The 23,320-nt window shown below is 37.9% G+C and overlaps 1 protein-coding gene across 4 annotated transcripts in view; it reads right to left on the bottom strand.

The window, feature by feature from the left end:
* The window catches only part of ARID2 (AT-rich interaction domain 2), a 107,124-nt gene that overhangs the window by 3,349 nt on the left and 80,455 nt on the right, over positions 1-23,320 (bottom strand). For all 4 annotated transcript variants that reach the window (XM_021385001.1, XM_021385002.1, XM_021385000.1 and 1 more), the window contains 6 exons: positions 20,334-23,182; positions 10,124-10,272; positions 4,790-4,928; positions 4,608-4,693; positions 728-851; positions 549-640 (listed from right to left, as the gene is read on the bottom strand). In XM_021385001.1, coding sequence (XP_021240676.1) covers positions 549-640; positions 728-851; positions 4,608-4,693; positions 4,790-4,928; positions 10,124-10,272; positions 20,334-23,182 — 3,439 coding nt within the window. The remainder of the gene's footprint in view (positions 1-548; positions 641-727; positions 852-4,607; positions 4,694-4,789; positions 4,929-10,123; positions 10,273-20,333; positions 23,183-23,320) is intronic.

Here is a 23,320-nt window from a genome sequence, read left to right as displayed (position 1 = left end):
TAAATAAACAGAACAACAGTGACTTATGATAATAAGGATCTCCTACAAGTCAGAGGAAAGCTGCTTAAGTCATTCTTTAGAACTGACCCAACTTTGAAGGGAAAAGTAACAGAGGTAGCAAATGTGGAATGCAACTGTGTGCCACTCCACCACAGTTTCAGAAAACATCATTCATCCTTTTCCTGAGTTGAGATAGAAGGGTATGGCCAATGGGAGGTTCCTTACAGAAGAATTAATTTTCATAGTCAGGCAGAACTGCTTCCAGGACAAAAAGGGACAGACCCGTATCAAAGACTTCTCTCATTTGCCTCCAAAAATTTAGCCTGTTGAACTTACCAGACACATTTCAAAAGTCTGGATCACAAACACTATCTTAGATAAGGTGATGTGGAGCAGTTGTGTGGGGAGCTAAGCAGTGAGGAACTGGCAGAAAAACTGTACTGTCAGTATACATATTCTTGTTTTTAAAGGATAAGAAAATACTACCTATTGTTTGGTACAGAACAAAACACTGCCCACTGGTATTAGAAGAATCAAACTATGCTCACCTGCGACCACATTCTGAATATTTACCAATATTTTTTAATATTAAGGCAGCTGTTAATCGGATGTGTTTAGTTATTGGTCCCTCTTTTTCATCCTACAAAAGGAAAGAAAAAAAAGTAAAAGCTCCATAGCAGTAAGCAACAATTTGTATCTAATAATACTTGAGTCAAACAATACTTACTGTAAAATCTCTGAAGACAAGGTTTCTTGATCCCCTCCTCAATGCCATTAGGGCAGCACTTGGATGATTCACAATGGCCTTCTGTGCTCTGGGAGTAGCAGCTGTACTCCCTACAACTGACGGCCTACATTGCCAAAGAAAGAATTAGTAACAATAAACTCGACACCACTTTCTAACAGATTAACAACTCTGGACATTTATTTTGATAATTTTTTAAACCCATTTGAACAGAGAGATCAATTAACACATGGTGCTGCTACACAATTTGTTTTTTGTTTCCACAGAGAGAAACCTTATTGCAAAGCCTTCTGAAGTGTTCTGAGCATTATTCTATGTGGGGAAAAAAAAGCACTGCTCTTGAAGCAGTACTGCTCATCACCCATGACATTTGCAATAGAAAAGTACAATATGTTGCACTAATGACATAGCGACCTTCCTGAAGCGTACCTACTTGAAGAAATGTTTTGTTAGACAGAATTTAAGGTGAACAGTGATAATGGCTATACAAATGTCAACTGAGATTTGGCCAGAGAATGTCCTAAAAATACAGCTGTTTAAAACCTGACCCAGCTTATCGGGACCATTAGACACTGAGACGATATAAAACTGATATTAGTTGTGCTTAGTGGGAAGCAAAGAAGGTAACATCATTTAAATTATGATCTAAGACATAAAACATTTAATTGTTAAACTGGACCCAACATTTACCTGTTATTGCAGCTTTCAAACTCAGATTAAGAAATTACACAGGGTATTTTATAAAGCTGGTACAAGTAACAAACATGTTGGAAAAAAATCCTTAATTTTAAATATTAACATTGAAGTCAAAGTTCTTCCAAGTAAAACTTTGACACAAGTCACACAACTAGAGTTTAGAGTGTTCATGTATGTAACTTAACAAGTAAGACTCTTTAAAGCATCATCTCAAAGGATGACTCAAGGACCAACTGTGAAAAATATCACCACACTTCAATATATTATATCATATTATAATGAATTCTTGTATAACCTTGTTAGAAAATGCCAACGTATTAGAAACATACATTAGTGCTTGTTTGCAAAGGTAGCATAAATCAGATGTAAATGCTTCAGTTTTTAAAATTAAAATCACTCTGTAGCAATATTTAGGTATTTTCTAGCAAAAAGAAGTGGAAACGGGCCAATTCCTCCCTAATACCTCAGTTCATAATCTCCATCATCCTCTCCTGATGAGAAATAACATTCTGAAAACCTTTATGAAGGAAGGAGAGAAGGGCAGGGGTTGAATTAAGAAACTGTTGGGCAATTGTATATGTTTATAGGAAACTATGCAGCACAGTAATTATTGATTCTCCTTTTTAATTTCTGGTCCATTGTTGTTCTCTCTATATCGAGAAGAACAATGATTCATCAACAGAGGCTTCTCCAAATGTCTCTCTTGAACATCTATCATAACATAATTTAGAAAGCTGAGTTACTACTGGGACAACTGCAATAAATATGGATTGCCTTCCTTTTTTTTGTTTTGGAAAAAAAAAGTCGATAAAATGTTACTGGCATCTCAAGTGGACTGACTTGTGTCTGTGTGCACGGACGCATCTCTAGAGATCTAAAATTTCTTAATTTCAACATCATTTTAATGTCAAACCATACCACTCATCCTCTGAATGCAATTATCTCCTGTTCCATTGCCATGCTGCATAAAGAATACTTTTGATAGCTTGATACCACCAGTTTCATAGAATCACAGAATCATCGAATGGCCTGGGTTGAAAAGGACCTCAAAGATCATCGAGTTTCAACCCTCCTGCTGAGTGCAGGGCTGCCAACCACTAGACCAGGCTGCCCAGAGCCATGTCCAGCCTGGCCTTAAATACCTCCAAGGATGGGGCATCCAAAACCTCCTTGGGCAACCTGTTCCAGTGCGTCACCACTCTCTGAGTGAAAAACTTCCTCCTGCTATCTAATCTGTTTCAGTGGCAACAAGGAAAAAAAAATAGCATGGCTCCAAGGAGACCTTTACAGTTGTGCAAACTTAGTTCCACAGCAGAGTATGTGGGTTACATACAATAAAAAATAGATACATTTTTCTTGTTTATTGATTTTTTCTTTGGTAGTAAAAGAGAAGTAATAGAAACATGAGCAAACGGAGTGAAAGAAAAAGGGAAGCTCTGTGATTTCATGATACAGCTAAGTGGCATTAACAGCTAGGAGTGCTGACACAGAAAGGTCTCATTCCTTCCTTTTGTTTCAGCTTACCCCCAGCACCAGTGCTCAACTGACTGCAAGGCTAGTGCATTCAACTAAACTGGCAAACCCATTTTTCAGCTGATCAGTTGTTTGTGGTGTTGGTGTTTTTTTTTTAATTTGTATTATTATTTCTAATCTATTCCATGCAGTCAGATAAAAGCTAAAGCCAATTCTCTGTAAATAGTGAGAATGCACAGCCACAAGAAGGAACATGAGATGGCAGAGAGAGTCAGAACCTCCTGTCTGGAGTAGTGTGAAGCTCTGATTTCAACTCATATTCTGAAATGATATCCTTAGTATCTTGTGATGCTGCAGTCTTAGTGTTTTGTTGAGAACTGTTTTGTTGATGTATACATTTCTACTTTCTGATTCTGACCTAATTCAGGAATTCTGCCTTTGAATAAGAGATGTATGAAAGCTTTTTTTCCTAACCTGTGCCAGTTCTAAAGAAACTTGAAAAGACAGAGCCTACTGCATGTGTTATCTGTGTGACTGAACGCTTCTGGAATGGCAGAGTTGAAATCACATCACGCATGTAGATTGTATCAGCCTGATGCTTCCCACTTCCCAAGTATTTAAGACTTTACATTTTACCATCGTTCTTCATGTTGTGGTTTTCAGAGGCCTGAATGCTGCTTAGTTTAATGAAATAAGGCACTGTAAGGCAATCATATGTTTGTGTTTAAAGAAGTTTGGGGATCTTTTTATCTTCTTAATAAAAAAAAAATAAAATAATAATAATAAAAAAACTATTTCACAGCTTTCATTCTCAGTTTTCTCTCGCTGCTGCCTCCAGCAGCACGGTAGCAATTTAACTAGCCACATAACAGACAGCAAAAGTCTGCCTGGGAACATGTAAATCACTTATCTGGCTTACAATAAAGAGATTCCAGTTAGTTGCTAACAAAGCCCTCATCTTAATACAAGCATACAAGCAACTGAATCCTGAATAACTCCAGCAGTAACACAACCCCACCGCAATGGGTTTGTACTCTGTAATTTTCAGATCCTTGAAATAATCCTGGGGAAGAGGAGACACAAACCTGATTCCAGATAGGAGTGCAAAATAAGAAGATTTAGAGGTCTTGGTATTTATGACTTATTTAAAAGGAAGTTTATTATAAGAGTACCTGACCACAAAACTAGAAGGAACACAGCAAGCTGGAGGCACATGGTTTAGTGGACACGGTGGTGATGGGTTGACGGTTGGACTAGATGACCTTAGAGGTCTTTTCAAACCTTAAAGATTCTATGATTCCAAGTTACAAGACAATCCAACTCAGTTGTATGAAAGAGCTGATTTGTACCCAAGTAATTTTCCATTTGCATTACAAGCACGTATCTGCTACAGTAGAAGTTATAAAATCCTATCCAGTTGAGTATTTTAAGAATAATGTTCATCATAGAGTACTGGCAAACATACCTTCAAGAACTACCTGCTCTTTTAATGATAATTTAACTGTATTTCCCACATCAGGATCTTTTCCCCTCTTTTACTAGTTTGTCTTAATGCAGTGGACCTCAAATTTAATTACTGTTACAGACTCCATGTAGAGCTTCACCTGATAAACCAAGTTCTAAATACACAAATTCTTCCAGTGATTCCAATACTCTCATTTTCTTTAGTGCTAAGGAGGCCTAAGTCTCTTACTTATTGGAAGGCTTCTGAATTCCTCCTTGCCCAGGTTCATCTTGCTTTAATCCTGCAAGCAAAGCATCTCTGGAACAATGTTTATCCTGTATGGGGAAAAAAAAGGGAGACAGTGAGAAGGTGCGTGACAATTTCTCATGAAATTCCTACTATTTTTTGAAGTAATGAAAGAAAATTTGCACCTGTAAATGGGTAATGAAGGAAAACCTCTGCCGCTGGAAAGGCTCACATCCCTCCCATAAGCACTGCCCTGGGTAGACATCTTTTCCTCCATGTTCAGTTGCTGCATGATAGAAAACCTGTGATGGTGTTTGAAACCACCTACAAAAAGAGAGGGAAGGAGAATTTAAAACATTTTTTAATTTTGATTAACAGTACAGCACAAATATCACAAGCATAACCCATACTGGCTAAGTATTTTTATTTCCCGAAACAAAACATGGATTAATAAATGAAAAAGTGTAAACATTTAAATGGAAAAAAAAACATGTATATATCATCAGTGAGCTACCAACAAATGACATTATGATTTTCCCGAATCCAATTAAAATATCATGATTTTCCATTTGTATTATACTAAAGAAATAAAACATCTCACTTGCAACAGATAACTTCTATGCAATACAAGCAAAACACAGTAAAGAACTACAAGCAGCACAAAATGTTGGATTTTATTCATTACTTTTCTTTTTTTTCTTCTTTACTGACAGCCATACTCAGACCTTATTTGAACTTTAATTCGGAAAAAAAAAGAATCAACACAATTTATCCTATACTCAATACTGAATACTTGCCAAAAATGATGGAAAATAAGGATCAATGTAAAATTTATGCTTTTTAGTACGTGAACTTTTTATTTCAAGACAATGGGCAGACAACATTTCCTGATGCACACAGAAGTTGAAAGATGTCACTGATATCACTCCTTGTGACCTATTCACTTAAACCTACATTTTTAAATGACTTCCCTAAATCTTAAATGCATCATTTTGCTTCCCCATAGTCCTAAAGGATATGGCATAAGATACTTCAGCAAATAAAGTGCTTCTGCAGCAATATAAATAAGTTGTCCTAAGCTTGCTCCTGTACTGCTCAAGGACTGCATACTGTGTGTTTTTTCCATGTTCTATTTGGTGAAGGCCTGTTCAGCATGATGAGGGTTTTCCTCCATTTCAAAGTGGTAGCAAAATTACAACTCACCTCAAAATACTGATAAATCTAGCATTCCTAGACCTGTATTTTCAAATGGTCACATGTACATTAAAACAACCCATCTTTTGCTGCCCATCAAAAATGAAATGGTAATGGAGATCCACTATATTTCAAAAAATATTAAATGAAAACTGTGACTAAGATTGTCCTTTTCAGTCTAGATATATCTTAAATATAACTCAGTCATTTCAAATTGCATCCATTACTTCAAGAGACAAAAAATGGCCAAATTAAATGAAGGACTTAGCCACTTACAATTCATTTTGATACAACTAACCCAGCTTGTGAATACATGCCTACGGCTTGGATAGAATCGATCTGGTAATCTAGCTGCTGCCATTTGAGAAGTCACTGCCACCATTTGCTGGATGGAGGCCACTGCCATAGTAGTCTTAGTGATAAGAAAACACAGTTGCACCCACCTCAGCCACTCCAGTCCACAAGCTAGTATTTTAGTTTCAAATAACAAGAAAAGTATTTAAGATGTTTGACCGAACTCACTGGGCTGATCAGTGCTGAGAGGAAGATGACCTCCAACCAGAGACGTACAGTGAGCAGCCAAAGGATGAAGCACCATCTTACAACCTACAGCAGTGGGTTATGGACAAGTTCAAGGCACCTCCTGCCAAGAGCCACTACTCAACTCAGTATCACCCATGATACAATGCTTGCAGTCAATAGGTAGTCCTAAGCAGCAAAATACTGTTACCGGAAGCTCGTAACAGTGTCAAAAGGCTGGCAGAGACAAGTCTGAGTTACAAACTGAATCCTACTGCAATAACCTGGAACCAGGGCATCCTTAAGGTCCCTTCCAACACAAACCATTCTATGAATAATCACTGGCACAAATGAAACAAGTGTCATGGCATAAGTGAAATCCAAAATGTCGTTTACAACATTTTATTCAGCATAGCTTTATTTTTCTTAAAGCTCTGCCATTTCAAACACGTTGGTTCATTCACTATATAATAAATACATTCAATGCTGTACTTGAAATACTGATCTGAGAAGATTACGACTTACTACAACTTTGCAAGGAAAACTACTTTTCACTTTAACAAGATTCCATTCAATAACTAAAGCAGAACAGTCAGAATCTAAATTATTAGTTTGCAAAACTTAAATTTATTCAAAAAAACTATTTATTCATAAGCATTAAAGCAAAATCTAACAGTACTAATAAAATAAAACTTAAGTACTGAGAATATGGTGAGGTGAACCTAACCTCTTAGTTTTCCACTTAATTCCTCCATCACCCTGTTCTGCTGCTGAACAGAACATTAAACTAATAGCTGACCTGACAGACAGTGGAGATTCGATAGCATTTCCAATTTATTTTTTAAATGCAAAGCAATTCAAGAGCAGACAACTCCTGCCTACTTGTGAAACAAAATAACAGCTTTTACATTAACCTTAGAAATTAGCAGTACTTGCAGACAGCTGAACTTTAAAGCAAAACACCTACTTTCTGTTACATCCTTAATGCAAGGCAGCGTGCTGACTGACAGCTTCCACAGTTTTACTCCTGGTTCAGATACTTAACCAGAATTCATCTGAGAGAAGCTTATCTTTACCAGTATTTGCATGGTTGGGCCTGATCTTGTTGTGGTCTTCAGACAGTTCATGTACTGAATAAAGAACATGCCACGGACATGTTTCACATAGTGGTGTGTTTCACGTCACTCTATTAGCTCTGCAGGATGAAGTATCAATACCTGGTATAATGCTTCCACATTAAATTGTAAAAAACAAAACAACACGCTTCCTCCCACCTTTGGAATCTTGCTGGTCACACCAGCAATTCAGTAGGTACAAAAAAAGCATACAATTTTATTTATTCATATTTATCCGGATTGTCAGTAAAATATTTTTAAAGACCTTCAATGCCTCCTGCAATGCATCCTGTAAGAAAAATTTAATGCTAATATTTTGTGAGAATAAAAATAAAGAATATGTACAGGCAAACAGATCTAAATAGCTATCAACTTAATCTGCTGCCATACCTTCTCGGTCAGTTGTGGATACCACAAAGGAAGCACTGCTCTATCACTGTCTTATGCTAAACCTAACTGCTTAGTATCGAATGACTAAGCAAACATGGATGAAACCAAGTATCAGATGTAAAATTAATGAAGCAGACTGATAACCTACTGAAGCTTCTTGTTTCCTGCTTAAACAACTCAGTAAGAACAGCTAAGATTGTGACTGTTTTCACAGTTACCCTTAGTAATAGGGTAAGTCCCAATTTTTATGTGTTGAGTAGAAACAGGAAGCCACCAGGAGAGATGACACTCTTTGTCTTTTATCAAGCTAGTGACGGAATATGCATAAGCAATATAAGCGGTGATGAAAATGCTAACTTAACATTTTGTTTCTTTCTTCACCACAAAGAATGCTGAGTGTAACATTTATACAAACTGGTTTTAGGCTGGGACTAAAATAAGTATTTTTAAAATCATCACCAGTGTAAGAACAAGAAATGTGCATTAGAAAGACTACATTGTAACGATGCAAAATCTCTGAAGGCCTTTTAAAGCAACAAAACTTAACGATGAACAAAACCCAGTATAATGACAGGAGAAACTAAAGCAACAGAAATAGTACAGTATCTTCGACATTGAACACGCAGATCAACTTACAAAATACGGGGCATAGCCACTGACTGCAGGAAAATTTACTGGAATAATAGCTTAAGACAGGCTTACAACAACACTGATAATGTACGGTAATCATAATTGTATTGCTCCTTCTCCTGCCCCAAGGTTTGTCTGCATGTAAACACATCTTAGCTCACACATGACATCAATCTGTTCCACAGTTAGATGTCACCTCAGTTCTGTGTAACTTATCCAACATAACCGAAGACACAGAAGAAAGCTGATGACTAACTTATGCTTCAAAACTTCAGTTCAGGCTTCTGTTAAGAAAAACTCTCCGTTTTTCAGTTCTACCACAGTATAATCCACTCTTCTATCAACACAGGTATTTATGCATCTACTGTGAAGCCAGCAGAAGATGGATTTAATATTTTATTTGTATTTATTAGTAGTAAAGCATCTCAGTAGCCTTACATGCATTTCTTATACACACCTACCAAAGACACAAAAATCACTCTTTAGATGAAATCAGGGCAAGGATTTAAAAATAAAATAAAATCTAGTAGATAGCTACAGCAACATCCAAAATCTTATCTAAAATACATATGTTTTGACACTGACTTAATGATCTTTGTACTGTTTACAAGGAATGAAAGAAACCAAATCTAGTTTGTCAGAGGTTCTACAAATTGTCCTTCAGTACTCCTCTATTTCTCAGTTGCGTTCAAATGCCTCATTTTCACCAGCAGTTCAAACAATTCTAACTTTTCCATTATTTCATTCCTGCTTTCTGAACATCTGTGTAACAGCTTTCTGCCAAATGAGCCCATCTGTATGCTCCTTTATCGTGTCCAACAACTACAATTAAGTGTCTCAACCTTTTTCATGCCCGTCCTAAACTCATGCAATATCTCTGTTTTCCAAGTGGCAATTTGACAGCTACCTTTGTTTCATCAGTCTGTACCCTTCACTGAAAACCAATCACATTCACAAACCTATGTTATTTAAAAAAAATTAGTGTCAAGATATACATATAGATAAAAGGAGAGTATTATGTGTTTTTGTAAGCCTACATCCAAAAGTCTGCTAGCTCACCTCCCTCTCTTTATTTCCTTTTTTAAGGACAAAACCAACAAATCCAAGAATTCTAATCAATGCTGACAAGTCCTAAGGCTAAGTTCCATTTTACTTCCTTTTGTGACAAGGGAGTCTCGTGACATACAAATGGTTCCATAATTACTATAATTAATCATAATCTAAATAAAACTTTGACCAGGATAGAGAAGTACAATATGCCACTCTTGCAAAACTGGAAATACAAGGAAGATACTAAAAGCTGTACATGTAAGAAAATGACTCAACAGTTGTAACTGGAGTACAGCAACTATTTTTATATTTGTAATACAGAGAACAAGCTTTAGAACTGGATTTTTTTTCTTAAGTACATGAAAATAATTTTCTGATGAAAAATAAAACTAGAAGAAAGCCATCTAGTATATGTTTTCTGTTTTGAAGTATAACTGAGAGAAGCTAAACATCTTGCTTTCTACCACCTCTGCTTCCTCAACACTTTTCACTTTTTCTTTTCCTATTACAAAAGTAGAAGGTATCTTAAGGAAACAATGGATAGAACTTGTAAAATCCCTTTTCATACATAAGCATTTGCTACTTATTACTAAAAGGTAGTTAAATAAAGGAGCTTTTTACTTTTTACAAGATTGCCATAGACACATGAAGTTCTGTCCAGGTTTCTTCATTTGCTCTGCATGCTGACTTGCTGCAGTGTATGAAGGTGGCTGCAAACTGAGCTGCTGGCCCTGTACTTGCACTGTTGGTATCGACGTTGCAGGTGTGCTCTGTAGAAAAGGTTAAAACACAGTTTTAAACAAGGCACGTAATAAGACATGAAAAACAGTTCACTGTTTGCTCAAAGATATTTTGCTTTACACTTCAATCAACGAACAAATCTTCAGATTTTAACACTTTGATCTCCAAATAAGCATTAAGAGACACAACAACCAGGGACACATACAACTCTTACACCGTAGCATTAAGGCCTACGCTTCTGGTATTCAAACTCTTACGTCGAAATTCAAACAGAGAATTATGAATCCAAAGGTATTTCTCAAGGGTACTAGTGGAACAAAGGTTATTGCTACTTTATAAAGCTTTTACTTAAAGGAAAAGAAAAATGGCAAACTGAAAGGGGTGTAATATCAGCATTGGGATTAGTTTACTTTCCCATTTAAATATAGGAGAAAATATTGGTAAAAAGTAAAATTACCAACAATATATCTAAAACTTCCTTATTTTCTTTGATAAAGTGGTTTTACGTGCTGTGTCTGTGGAATTCTTCAACTGTCTCATTAGTACACAACAGTCTGTGTTACAGAGCACATTAAAAAAACGTAATCTGAATAATGCTGAATGAACAGTGTCAAAGAGCAGTAGGCTTAAACCATGACATTTCTTCTCCATAAAACTCTGCAATGATGTAATTCTTTAAGCTCTTGCAAAACCACACTGTACCTTTATACAAAACACCAGAACATCTAACCACGCTTTATAGCTTGTGTACAGCAAAGTACAAACATCTCAAATAGGAAAAAGATGTCCCCCTTTATCTCTCACAACATTATAAGAATCTTATCTTAATACTGGATAAAAATTATCTTAAGTCAACGACAAAGTTCAAAATGTAGGCAAAATACACCTTTTTTTTTTTTCTTTTTCTTTTTTTTTTTCACTCTCCTCTGAATAGTAAAAATAACGGATGCTGATTACCCAATTTTGGAACTCTGGTTATTTTAGATTATTATTTCTCTGCCTCCTTTTTTCCTAGAAGGCTCTGGTTGGCCAGACATTTATGAGAATAATGACAGGAAAAACATTAAACTTTTACATATTATCTAGACCTAACATTCTCTTATTCTCTACTGTTCCAAAAGGAATGCAACACTGCATGAAACCAAAGGAAACTGCTTTCAAACCATTTTCAAATGGTGCACACAATACCTTGGTGATATCATTACAGCTCTGCTACTGAGTAGCTTTACATTTTAACTGCGAAGAAAGAAACAGTTAAGTGCAACTTCTAACTTCATTTGCACAGTGGTCTTAAGTTTCCTTCCTGCTGCTCCCTTTTGGCAGTGTAGACAACAATATCACAAAGAGCTCTTTACAGATTGTACAACACTAGTGATGAAGAAGACAGATAACAAAACGAATCAAAACCAAACTATTCTCATATCCAAGTCTAAATCCTGGTAAAAACATGACAATGCTCAGCAAAAATTCCACAGCACGGGACTATTACATGATGCCTGTGACCTGCATGTGTGAAAAGTTGTAAGAAAGAACCCTTGAGTCCACTAGTCATAAATGAAAATTATTTTGAACTCCGAATTATTTTCACCTAAGGTTCTCTAATCAATTTAACAGACTGGGTAATTCATTTTCACAATATATCTTTTAACACAGGTAAACACAAGCAGACCCCTTCTAAGATCAACCTCCCTTTAGCAAGGCGCTTTTAAAGTGAAGCTGAAAGTAAAATCATCCGGAGTCAGCAATACAGCTTGTTTTGCAATCTTCATTTAGCATCCTTACAGCAGTACATAATCATGGTCTTTGTGCAACTTTTTATCCCTACAGAACTTCTCTCTCATTTAATGTGCTGAAGAGAGAGTGAAATTACTGAATGAATTCAGGATTTCATTTAATTCTCATCATTCAATGTGTGGTTCATGCATTATTTACCCCGTTCTAAGCAAACCCTGTAATTAATCCAGAATTATGAATTTTCTCAAGGGTTTTCCTGGCAAGCTCTCCTAGTGATATTCAAAGGTTTTAAACATTATTTTTAATGAGACAGTATCATTTTAAATAAGTAGAACTAAGATACAGAATACAACGCGTTAAACACCAAAAATGAAAGAGTTCAGAAAAGGAAACAATTTTCAGAACAAACTGATTCCAATTTTTTTCTACTCTAGATTCCTGCGGGAAAAAAAAATACAAAGTTGGTAAACTGAAATTTATGCAGTAATTGTTGTTCAGTAATCTCTTATTGCTATGGTACTGTGAAGTTGGGTAGCTTTGTTCAAGCTGGTAGCATTAGGTGCTTCCAATGCCTATGCATTTTTAAGCTAAATTTACTGCCCATCCATCATCTGGACTGATCACAGTATATTTCAACAGATAAGGAGAAGTCACATTTGTTTTCCTAGGTCTTACTTTTTGAAGCACAAGTTCTACATTTGAACATCTTAAAGCTTTCCTTCCTTTACTCCAGAGACGAGAAATAATATTAGAATGTAAACTCCTTTATTTCAGAAGGAAACCCAGAAATACTTGCTAGGAATTACCTCACTTATGTCACTGATATGCAACGACAATGCAATGTTAGTTGTGTATGTTAAGGAAATAAATATGACAGATATTTCATTCCTGGAATGAATTCTTTCTGGGAAAAGTATCACTGAAAGAAATCTCCTCATGTCATCAGAAATTTCACAAAATTTCCTCCACTAGCAAGAACATTTAATAACTCCAGGTTCCTCCAGAAATCAAATGCCCAGTACTCCAACACAACTGAAAGAGCTTTAGAGCATCCTTATATACTCAGGTTAGCTCTCTTCATTATTATTGTTTGCAGCTGACACCACTCAGTACGTCTGCAAATCAGATCTCACTGGACTCCTGGCCTGAAAAGGTACCTCTAACATCAGCATCTCATCCAAGTTCACTGAGTGCCATTTTAAGGACTTACAAGTGCTTACACAGAACATTAATATACACATTTCTGAGAAACTAAACACTAACTGAAGCAGGGCAGCTACATATATAATATTTATATTACATATACACACACATAAAGAATGCATTTATATTTAGTGAGTTCCTCTCTCAAAGGACCTAAGCTATTCTGCAAAATTTGCTATAAATTACAAGTTCCACACAAACTGACCTTCCAGTAACTATGTCTGACATGTTTCTGGATACCCTTGAACACAGCAAATTGTCTTGAAGGAGTTAAAACACTGCACAAATAAATGACTTGAGCCTACAGGACAACCAGACACAGGGCAGCCTCAAGTAACTTCCTGAAGAGAGACACAGAAGTAACATTCTTACAGACTGATTCCTTCTTTAACTGCAATTTCTGATGGCAACTCCTACCCCATTATGATCTGAATTCCTTTAAACACCTTACAGGAGCTTTCCAGCATGTCCTGTTGTTGATTACTAGGGTCTTTGCAGCAAGATCTCAACTCAAGGCACGTCTCTCAGCCTGCAGCACAGGTGCTTAGATGTAAAAGCTCAAGTTTTGATGATAGAAATTAGGATTTCTATAACTTTATTGTCTTCTGCGCAAAACTGAGTTATGCGGGTTGCTTGCCATCAGTAGTTTATCTCAGAAATAAAGCCTGCCTGTCTACATACATAGTTCATTCTGAAAGTAATGCCTCCTATTTATTTCCATGGAAACTACAACAGCTACAAAGAGCACAATAACACAATATTTGAAAGAGCAAATTCCCAACTATGAAAAACTATTTTTTCAACACAGCACCAACATTAGCTACACATTTTTGCCAGCAATGAACAAGAGCCTGCATGCACCACTTGTAAAAATCTGCACCAGCGGAGGTGACCCACTGTCACTGTTGCCAATGCTGAAACGCACCACCCACCACCTCACTCTGCTCACCTCCACTGGTTGGTCTACTGAAATGTTCAGCAAGTGTCAATGGATGTCAATGGGCGCAAACATATAACCAGCTGTGACCTGCATTAGCCTGTTTTGGTGTTGTACAGATGTAGTTGTTCTGCTCTACAGGTCAATTTTGCTCTCACAACTGGAGGCTACACCAGACTTCGCTTGACTTGCCATGACTGGAACCAGATAACCTCTTCTAGAATCATTTTTCCATTACCAGAGTGTACTTTGGTTTAGTGGAGAAGGCAAAGTCCGATATGGAGACATGGTAAATGCTGAACTACAGCTAAATAAACCCAGCTGAGTTAAAGCTGCTCTGTTAAGAACCATCAGGATCTCTGCAATGCACTTCTCATCACAGCAGGTTCTGGCTCAGGCACAATCCCATCCTAGAAAGCATCTATTTTCATTTTCAACCTACTAAAATTCCTGTACAGTAGAGAGCTGTGACTATACACATGAAGAATTCCTTGAACTACAAATTAAAAAGAATAATAAGCTTTTTTTTTTCCTAGTTACTTGATCTTTAATAAATCTTAACTTTACCTTTACTTTACCAGTTATTTTTAACTACAGTCATTTCTTATCTTCAAGATAAAAAAGTTACTTTTGAGTTGACCACATAAAAGACAGAAATGAGGTACTGCCTCATCAAGAACCTAGCACAGACTACTAAAATACAAAGGAGGATGATGAAAAAGAATAGTTTTCCCTTCCTGCTCCCTGGGCCAATGAAAACAAGAATATATTGCAAGGCAGATATAAGTGAGATGGGTAGCCAACACCAACAACGTTGGCTGTATTGCTCTCAGAGCATACTCCTTGAACTACGTCACTGATGTTGACTTTAGAGGCAGCTGTTTGATCCCCCCTCCAATTCACTGTGAAGAAAATCCTTAGACAGCAGTCTTTACAGAATTACAAATTTAAACACAAAGTATATTATTTTTAGAGTCTATACTTAGGATCGCCTGTTAAAATTTTGCTTACAACTGAGCACTGCATCCTACTGCAACACTTCAAACTACTAATAGTTTTTCAAATATATTTCACTACCTGTCCTACACGTTGCTATACATAAAATTTAAAAAAATACAGATGGTCCTTCTAATATTTTTCTTCTCTTTCTGCACTGATGTGGCTTAACCATATCCTGAGGCTGCATCAAAAGAGGGGTGGCCAGCAGGGCGATGGAGGTGTCCCACTCTGCTCTGTCCTCCTGAGGCTACACCTAAAGTACTGAAACCAGGTCTGGGGCTTTCAACACAGGAAAGATGTGGAGCTGTTGGAGCAGGTCCAGCGGAGGCCACAAAGACAATGAGAGAGGTGGAACACCTCTCCTATGAAGACAGGCTGAGGGAGCTGGGCTTGTTTAGCTTGGAGAAGAGAGGGCTCCAGGTAGACCTCGCTGCAGCCTTCCAACACATAAAGTGGGCCTACAAGAAAGCTGGAAAGGGATTTTTAGAAGGGCACTTAGTGACAGAAGAAGAGTAAAGGTTTTAAATTAAGAGGGAAGATTTAGAGTAGATACTCAGAAGAAATTATTTACTCAGATGGTGGTGAGGCACTGGAACAGGTTAGCCAGAGAAGTTGTGGATGCCCCATCTCAGGAGGCACATTCAAGGTCAGGTTGGATGGGTCCCTTCCAATCCAGATCATTCTATGATTACTAAAAACGTCATGTTTCACTTCTTTAAGATAACGAATGTACATTAAAAGGCAACCCATATGCTGAAATGAATATAGCACAATTTGAGTATGAATGCGGGGTCAGGTGGATGGGTAGGCACTAAAGCAAATGTTCTTTTCTTGTTAGGTTGCTAAGGTTTAAATCTGTTTGCAACAGTGTGCTTCACAAGTGAAGAACAATAAAAATATAGAGATTCCGAATTTGAGTACTTCCAGCTGAGAAACTCATTTGCTCTGTGACTAAGAATGAATTACACCTCCTGTGGCTACACACCTGCTTTCTGGCGCATAGTAATTCTCAGCTTCCCAAACAATGGAGAGCAGAAGCAAATAGCTAAGGTGATGCTTACACAGTTTTTGCCCTCTGAATTTCCACACAAGCATGCTACAAAGGGGGAGGCCTTAAGAGAAATGGGAGTGCATTACGAGGGGATGACAGTGATGAGCAGAAAAGTGATTATTTTAAAAGTGAGATAAGGTAATTTAAAAGGACTGCTCCAAAAGTAATGCCTCTTATTTTATTATGTTAGTCAGAGGCAGGTGTCTGTGGTACTGCAGTAGAGGTTGAACCTTCCAACTAATACTGTGTTGCATTTTGTTACTGCACAACAGATGGCAGCAGAGGGGCAGTGTGACAAAATGGCATCTCACATGGAAGTGCATATGAAGCAAAGATGTGGCACTGAATTCCTCCATGCAGAAAAAATTGCACCCACTGACATTCATCAAAGCTCGCTGACCATATATGGAGACCAAACAGTGGATATCAGCACAGTAAGGTGCTAGGTGGTGTGTTTCAGTGGGAGCAACAGCAATGTGAAAGACAAGTCAAGCTTGGGATGGCCATGCAGATTTTTTTTTATTATTATTATTTTTTACAAGCACAACATGTAGGCTCTTGTTCATCTCTGGTGAAATAAATAGCTAACGGTAGCGTCTACTTTGAAGAATAGTGTTTTGCAGTTGAGAATTCGCTCTATCAAACAGTTATTATGCTCCTTATATCTCTGGTAGTTTCCATGGAAATATATAGGAGGTATTACTTTCAGACCAACCTATGTAGATTTGATTTGCTCACTTCTAGGAACCTGGTGAAATATCAGAGTGCTTCTTCAAAACATAAACCTACCGGGTTTCAACAGATGGTTATATTCAGCAGATGTTTTGGAAGAATTTTAAGAGGAGTAAGAAAACAAATGGAAAAAGTAAGCAAACAGGTAGGTAACTACTCATTTCATTTTCCTTTTTCTCCATCAGTCAAGCACAATACCTCAAGAAAGCCATACTCCAGGAATAGAGTACAAGGAAATAAAAGAAAAGAAAGCCAACGAAGTAAAGTGCCAACTTCGTCATCTCTCAAGACTACATTTTCAAGGGCTTACAAAATATAAGAAAAAAATCCAACACTGTGCACTACATGTCAATTGTTGTATAAAAATGCAAAAAAAAAATCTTTCAAGTTAGTATTTAAGTAGTTACTTTTCAGTGAGTTCTGATGTGTGCAATTAACACTTAAGCAATCAGAGATGATATATGGAAGATACCTGTACTTGTCCAACTGGATTTAGGTAGCAATGCACAGGCTTTCTCATAAATATGAAGTTCATAATTTTCATTATTGTGGCAAACCATTTTTTTCCTCTCAAGAGTATAGTGGCAGCTGATTTCATATTACCTTTCATATCACAAAACCGACCTTCTCTTAACGTACATTCCCTTGAGAATTATTTTGCTCTTCTCCTTGCCTCCACTTTGCTGTCCCCCCTTCTTTTTGTTTGCCTTTTCATTGGTTCAAGCCTCCTCCTTTTCCTCTCTCTGCAGTTTATGACAATTTATCCTGCTGCATAACCAACACTCTTCCTCTATTTGCTGTCCTTGGCATCTTCTTTTCCACCCTTCCTGCCTGCTGTGGTCTAATTTTATTACAAATTTTCTTCTGTTTCTTTCTTAGTTCTCTGAAATACGCACTCTAGCTTAAACTAAAATTTAAAGATAACAAGCAAGTAGGAAATCATGTACTAACAGCTTCAGCAGCTATGTAATTTTGCCATGGCTGATATCCCTTTATTTCCTGTCCCTCACCATTTGTCTTCACAGAATTGTATTCATACCAAATTTCACACTGTTAGCAGAAGAAGTCTGTTCTCTTATTTCTGCAGTAAGATACGAAACATACAGGAGGTACTGTAGAGACCATAAAACAATGCAGATGTTCAACTGAAAACAGTGCTCCTTAGCTGCTGCCTTTCAAAAAGTCAGAGACAAGGAATCTGTTTATCATACAAGGCAGACTCCCAAAATAGGAGAGAGAAAATAATTTCCTATGATTACAGAGGACTTAGACCTAACTGTCGTAAGTGAAATTCATGCTGAGTTCTTAAGAATTAGGCGATGCAGTACTTATGGATGTCTTAAACATACTCCTAAAAGCAGATTCAATATTGGTAACACTTTGCATCTACTTTTCCAGCAGAACAATGGCTATTGCAGCAGCTTTGGGGGGAGGAGGGGGAGAGGGGGAACGAGGAGCTAGACAGGATGACTTCAGTACTGTCTATAATTCAACACAGTTTTTAAATGAAGTTTTCTTTCATGATTTTGAAGAAAGCAAGGGCAAGCTAAATTCCATGGAGGCTGACATTAAGCAGACTTGCACTGGATGGCAGAAGCCACTGGCAGCATCTCTGTTTGCACAGGTAATAGAAAAAACAATATAAACATGTACAAAATATTAAGGAAAGTGTACAAAAAAGCGTATGCCATCTTCCCTATTCTTTAAGATAGAAAGAATATCTATAGATAGAAAATAGTCCGCTTTTTTTTGCTTCATTTTCATAATAGAACAGGTAATCTAATATAAATGAAGTTGCTAGCTGTGCTGCTCTCCTCAAGACCTGGAATTTTAGCAGTTTACTAGCCATCTGAGACCCAAATGCAAATTCTTGACAGCTACGTATCCAGGGAATAAATAGCCACAGGCAACAGTTATTCCAGCCCAAAGACATGGTCATACCATTTTCTATTTCAGCCAAATCCTTAGTGAAGCTATTAAAGACATTCAAACTGTGCAGCAGCTAAAAACATTCACTACAAAAAGCAAGACATATAGCCAATACATCCACTCTGCAGAAAATCTGCCATTTATCTAGTACACTGTCCCTGCGCTGCCAAGAGATACTTTCATAGTTGTCTAATTGTTTCCAGTAAGAATAAAGATAAATAAATTATCAGAAGAACTACAGATATCTCTGTGATAAACGCACATGTAAATATTTAGATTTTAAAGACATTTTGAAAACATAGCTCTATGTGGTACGTTTAAAAGGAAAGGAAATTAGAATGACATGATGGAAACATGAAAGAGTTGTCTATAGAAACTGAACTTGACACAGAAAAAGAAGTAATGCTAGCCATCACTTGCTGAACTTGAGTTCTAGCTCTGTCTAAGTCTGTAAGGCCTAAACTTCCTACCACTTCAAAAACAACCAACCAAAACCAAAGAAAGAAAAAAGGAAAATGAATAAAAGAAAACTGTCGTATCTCGATGTCAAAAAACACTAGCAAACACTCAACATTTCCTCTCTCAACACTGTCAAAATTCTGCGACTGCCAAACCTGATATTCCATTCTTTTTGCTCTTATTCAGGTTAGGAAGGGTAAGGTTTTTTTTTTTTTTTTTTACGAGAGGGATTTTATGTTCATGTACAAAGCCAAAATAAAATCTTGAGACTGGAGTATTCTCAAGCACGATTACTTGCAGTTTTTAAATACTCATAAAACTGCTGGACATACCTCATTTCTAGTAAAGTCTTAGGAAGAAATTACTTTAGAATGTTTTTTTTTTTTTTTTTTTTTTTTAAGTTCAAGATAAAAAAAGGCCTTCTCCAAAGTTTTTAAACAGAATTTAAAAAAAAACAATACTAATTGTATCAATAAAATAAACATTACAAGTATTTTGTAAAGAACAAACATAAGCACATATTTTGACACATTTACAAAGCAATGCTTTATCCTGACTGTAGTGAACTGGAGCAAACCTTACACATACAATACCTTTAAATACAACAACTTCAACGTATTTCAGCAGGCCAGATGCAGCTGCAGTGATTACCTAACTACCTTGCAAAAAATATGTTTGCTCCTCCATATGCAGCAAGGACCAAAGATAAAATGCAGAACACTACTATCATTTTTACAAGACGGAACAATAAATCATCTTTGTTTTCTGAACAGTAAATCCTTTAAGGAAGAAACAAGTGAGCACAAGTTCCTTCCTTACTGTATGTTATGAAGCTCCAGACTATTGTAAATACCACTACAGTCACTTATATCAAAAAGTATGCAAACTATTTGAACTTTAGTTTGTGAAAGAATGCAAACCATCATTTTCTGAATATTTAAAATACTGCGCGACAGATATCAACTGAGTTTACATTTTCACATACATTTCACAGCATTAGTCATAATCAGAGTTGAAATAAACATAAAAAGTACACTGCAACATACCTGTGTGACCATGCTTTGTATATACGTGGTTGGTTGCTGCTGCTTTTGTTGAACAGCACTTTCTATTGCTACTTTCGCTACAGTGCTTGGATCCGCTCCAGCTGGCACAGCAACCATAGTTGCACTGCAACCAGCATTGTTGGGGTCACTGATTGTAACAATTCTAACTCCTACTTTATTTGGAATTCCTGGAACAGTTTCCCTGTCATTATCCTCTGCTGGCCTCTTTGCAGTTTTGCATTCTGCTGTGCCATTAGTAGACCGAACTTCGGATGACAGGGTAGACTGGGACACTCTAGGTCCTGAGTGTGGAACTGCTATGATTTGATGCCCCTGTATAACAGAGGCTGTAGATTGTGGTGAGACAACTACACTTGGGCGTTGCTGAGGCACATCTGAATTCAAACTTGAAGCTAGAGGTCCATTAGGTAAATCAGTGTTGGTACCACTAAGTTGCTGGGTTAACAGTTTTGCAGCCTCTTGTGTACCGCTTACAACAGGTGAACTACTCAAAGTTAATACAGGCCCATTAGAAATTCTCTCCCCTTGATCACCTTTGGCAGTATCTTGCTGCGTGGCATCCAAATTCCCTTGTTGTTCCACTGAAGATATCTCACCATTTCCTACATGATTGGAAGTTTTGTGATTTGGAATGTTTTTGCTCAAATGAGAACCATCTCCTTTATCAAAATCACAGATTCCATTAACTAGGGGCTTCTTCAAATCACTTTTAATTTCCTGTGTGTCCATTTGTTCAAAGTTCTGCTTTCCAGGAGCTCCGTTCTCACCCATTTCTAATGATGGCCCATTACTGACTTGTGAGCACTGATTGGCCTCATTCTGAGTTTTCCCTGAGTTAGAAGGAGGTAGACTGGAGTCACTATACTTTCTCCCATTTAAAAGACTTCCCACCTGCATTTCATTTTCTTTTGCATCCCCATTGCTGGTGTTTGCAGCTCCTCTTCGGCAGGAAGGATTCTCCATAACTTCAATCTTACGTTCATGAATGTGTAAACCTGTTGCTTCCTTTGCTTCTTCCTCCTTTTGGCAAATTATTTTATCACCTTTGAATGGGGGAGCAGCAGTACATGGTGATTGTCCAGCTGAAGGTGCTTGAGTAGCTGGAAGCGTTTGCATCTGTAGCCCAACTCCTGTCTGAGCCCCACTCACCGCAATTCCTGCCGGAGCAATGATTTGAGTTGCATTTCCCTGACTCACAGTTGCAGTAGCAAAACTCGTATTTGGCACAACTGTTATCGTAACCTGGTTGCCAGTAGTCCCTTGGAAAATAGTTGCTGGGCTGTTTGAGATCAACTGACCTGGCAATATCTGTAAATTAGAAATTGGTACTGTTTGTACTGCCCCTTGGGGCTGGACTGCACCCTGGACCAGCTGTTGTCCAACTAGCAGCTGCTGAGCTGAAGACTGCCCTTGTACTCCAAAACCTGGCGTTTGGTTATTGGCCATCTGATAAACCACCTGAGGGCTAGGAGCTCTTGCATTGTTAGGTGGAGGAATCTGCGGAGCTGGGAGTATAAGCTTCCCCCCTGGAGTTGAGGGGCCTCTTTTTGGAAGAAGTAGTTGTTTTATCAGACTAGATTCACCAGAGTTAGGCTGGCCAACTCCTGTATTAGCTTGTTGTGACTGAACTTGCATTTGCATCGGTGGTTGTACCTGTTGCTGTGAAGATGCTGGTGAATGTTGCTGCTGCTGCTGCTGCTGCTGTCTCTTTACAGAAAGCATCTGGCTGACAGTAGGAGGGGGTCCTTGTGACTGAGAAGTGGTAGATGAAGATGACATGACTGTAGGGACCTGGTTATTTGTAACTGGACCTGGAGATGGCGAAGAAGATGGAGTAATGCTTGGCTGTCCAGTCAACTGAACAGTTTGACCAGGAGGAATAGAAGCTGGATTAGCAAGCACTATTTGGTGAATGGCTGGTGCATAAGTTTGACCTTGCTGAGCCGGCTGGCTGACAATCACTACGCTTTGCTGGGATGGTGGTTGTGGTGGCTGCTGCTGTGACTGCATCGGCTGCTGTACATTAGGTGGAACTTGCTGAGATGGCAGAGGCTTTGGCGCAATGTTCTGAAAGCCTACCCTAGAAGTTGGTGGGTTTTGGACACCCGCAATTGCAACCACCTGCCCAGGTGCTACTTGGAAATTCTGAACGGTGGTGGCAGAAACAATGTTAGATGCAGAAGTTGTGACGTACTGCTGTGGTGCTATGATGACTGTATCTTGTTGCTGGTTACCAGTAGAGGACTGCTGAGATGATGACTGCCCAGGCTGCGATGATGTGCTGATCAGCTGCTGACCCTGTGAAACTGCTGAACTGCATGCTGGTATGTTTTGTACTCTGCCAAATATATGACCCTGAGGTACAGCTTGTTGAATTACTGTAACAGGAGTGCCTGAAGGTATCTGTCCCGGTACCACTGCATGCAGTGGAGACTGCTGTTGAATTACAGGTTGGTGGTGAAGCAACGTCTGAGAACCAACAACAGTAACAGACGGCTGTGGTCCTGTACTGCTGTGGTTTTGATTTGAACCTTGTGGTGCTCCTCCTACAGCAATAGTAACAGGAACTCCAGACTGGGGAACAGAGCTCTGTATTACTGTGGCCTTCACTACTTCACCAGGTATTGGACCTTTATTCTGTATAACAGTCATTGGAGCATTTTGCTGCTGTGCATGAACAGTATTTTGTGGTATTCTAGAAACAGTCTGTGCCACAGTATGAACACCTTGAATTGGAAAAGACATCTGTGTTGCTGTCAAAGTTGAAGACTGGTTAATAGGAGTCCTTTGATAATGATTTCCTACGCTTTGTGGCCCATGTGGGAGTCCTATTGAAATAAATAAGGTAAAAGTTTGAAAGCAAAAGTTAGTTCAAAACAAAGAATTTTTAAAACCCCAAGGCTCGTATTTTTAATTTTATATAAGTTTTTTCTCAGCTATATTGCATCTGAATAAATGATGCAGTG

This window comes from Numida meleagris, chromosome 1, assembly GCF_002078875.1.
Source record: "Numida meleagris isolate 19003 breed g44 Domestic line chromosome 1, NumMel1.0, whole genome shotgun sequence".
NCBI lineage: Eukaryota > Metazoa > Chordata > Aves > Galliformes > Numididae > Numida > Numida meleagris.
Note: the sequence above shows the minus strand (reverse complement) of the source record. Positions and strands in the feature narration are given on the sequence as shown.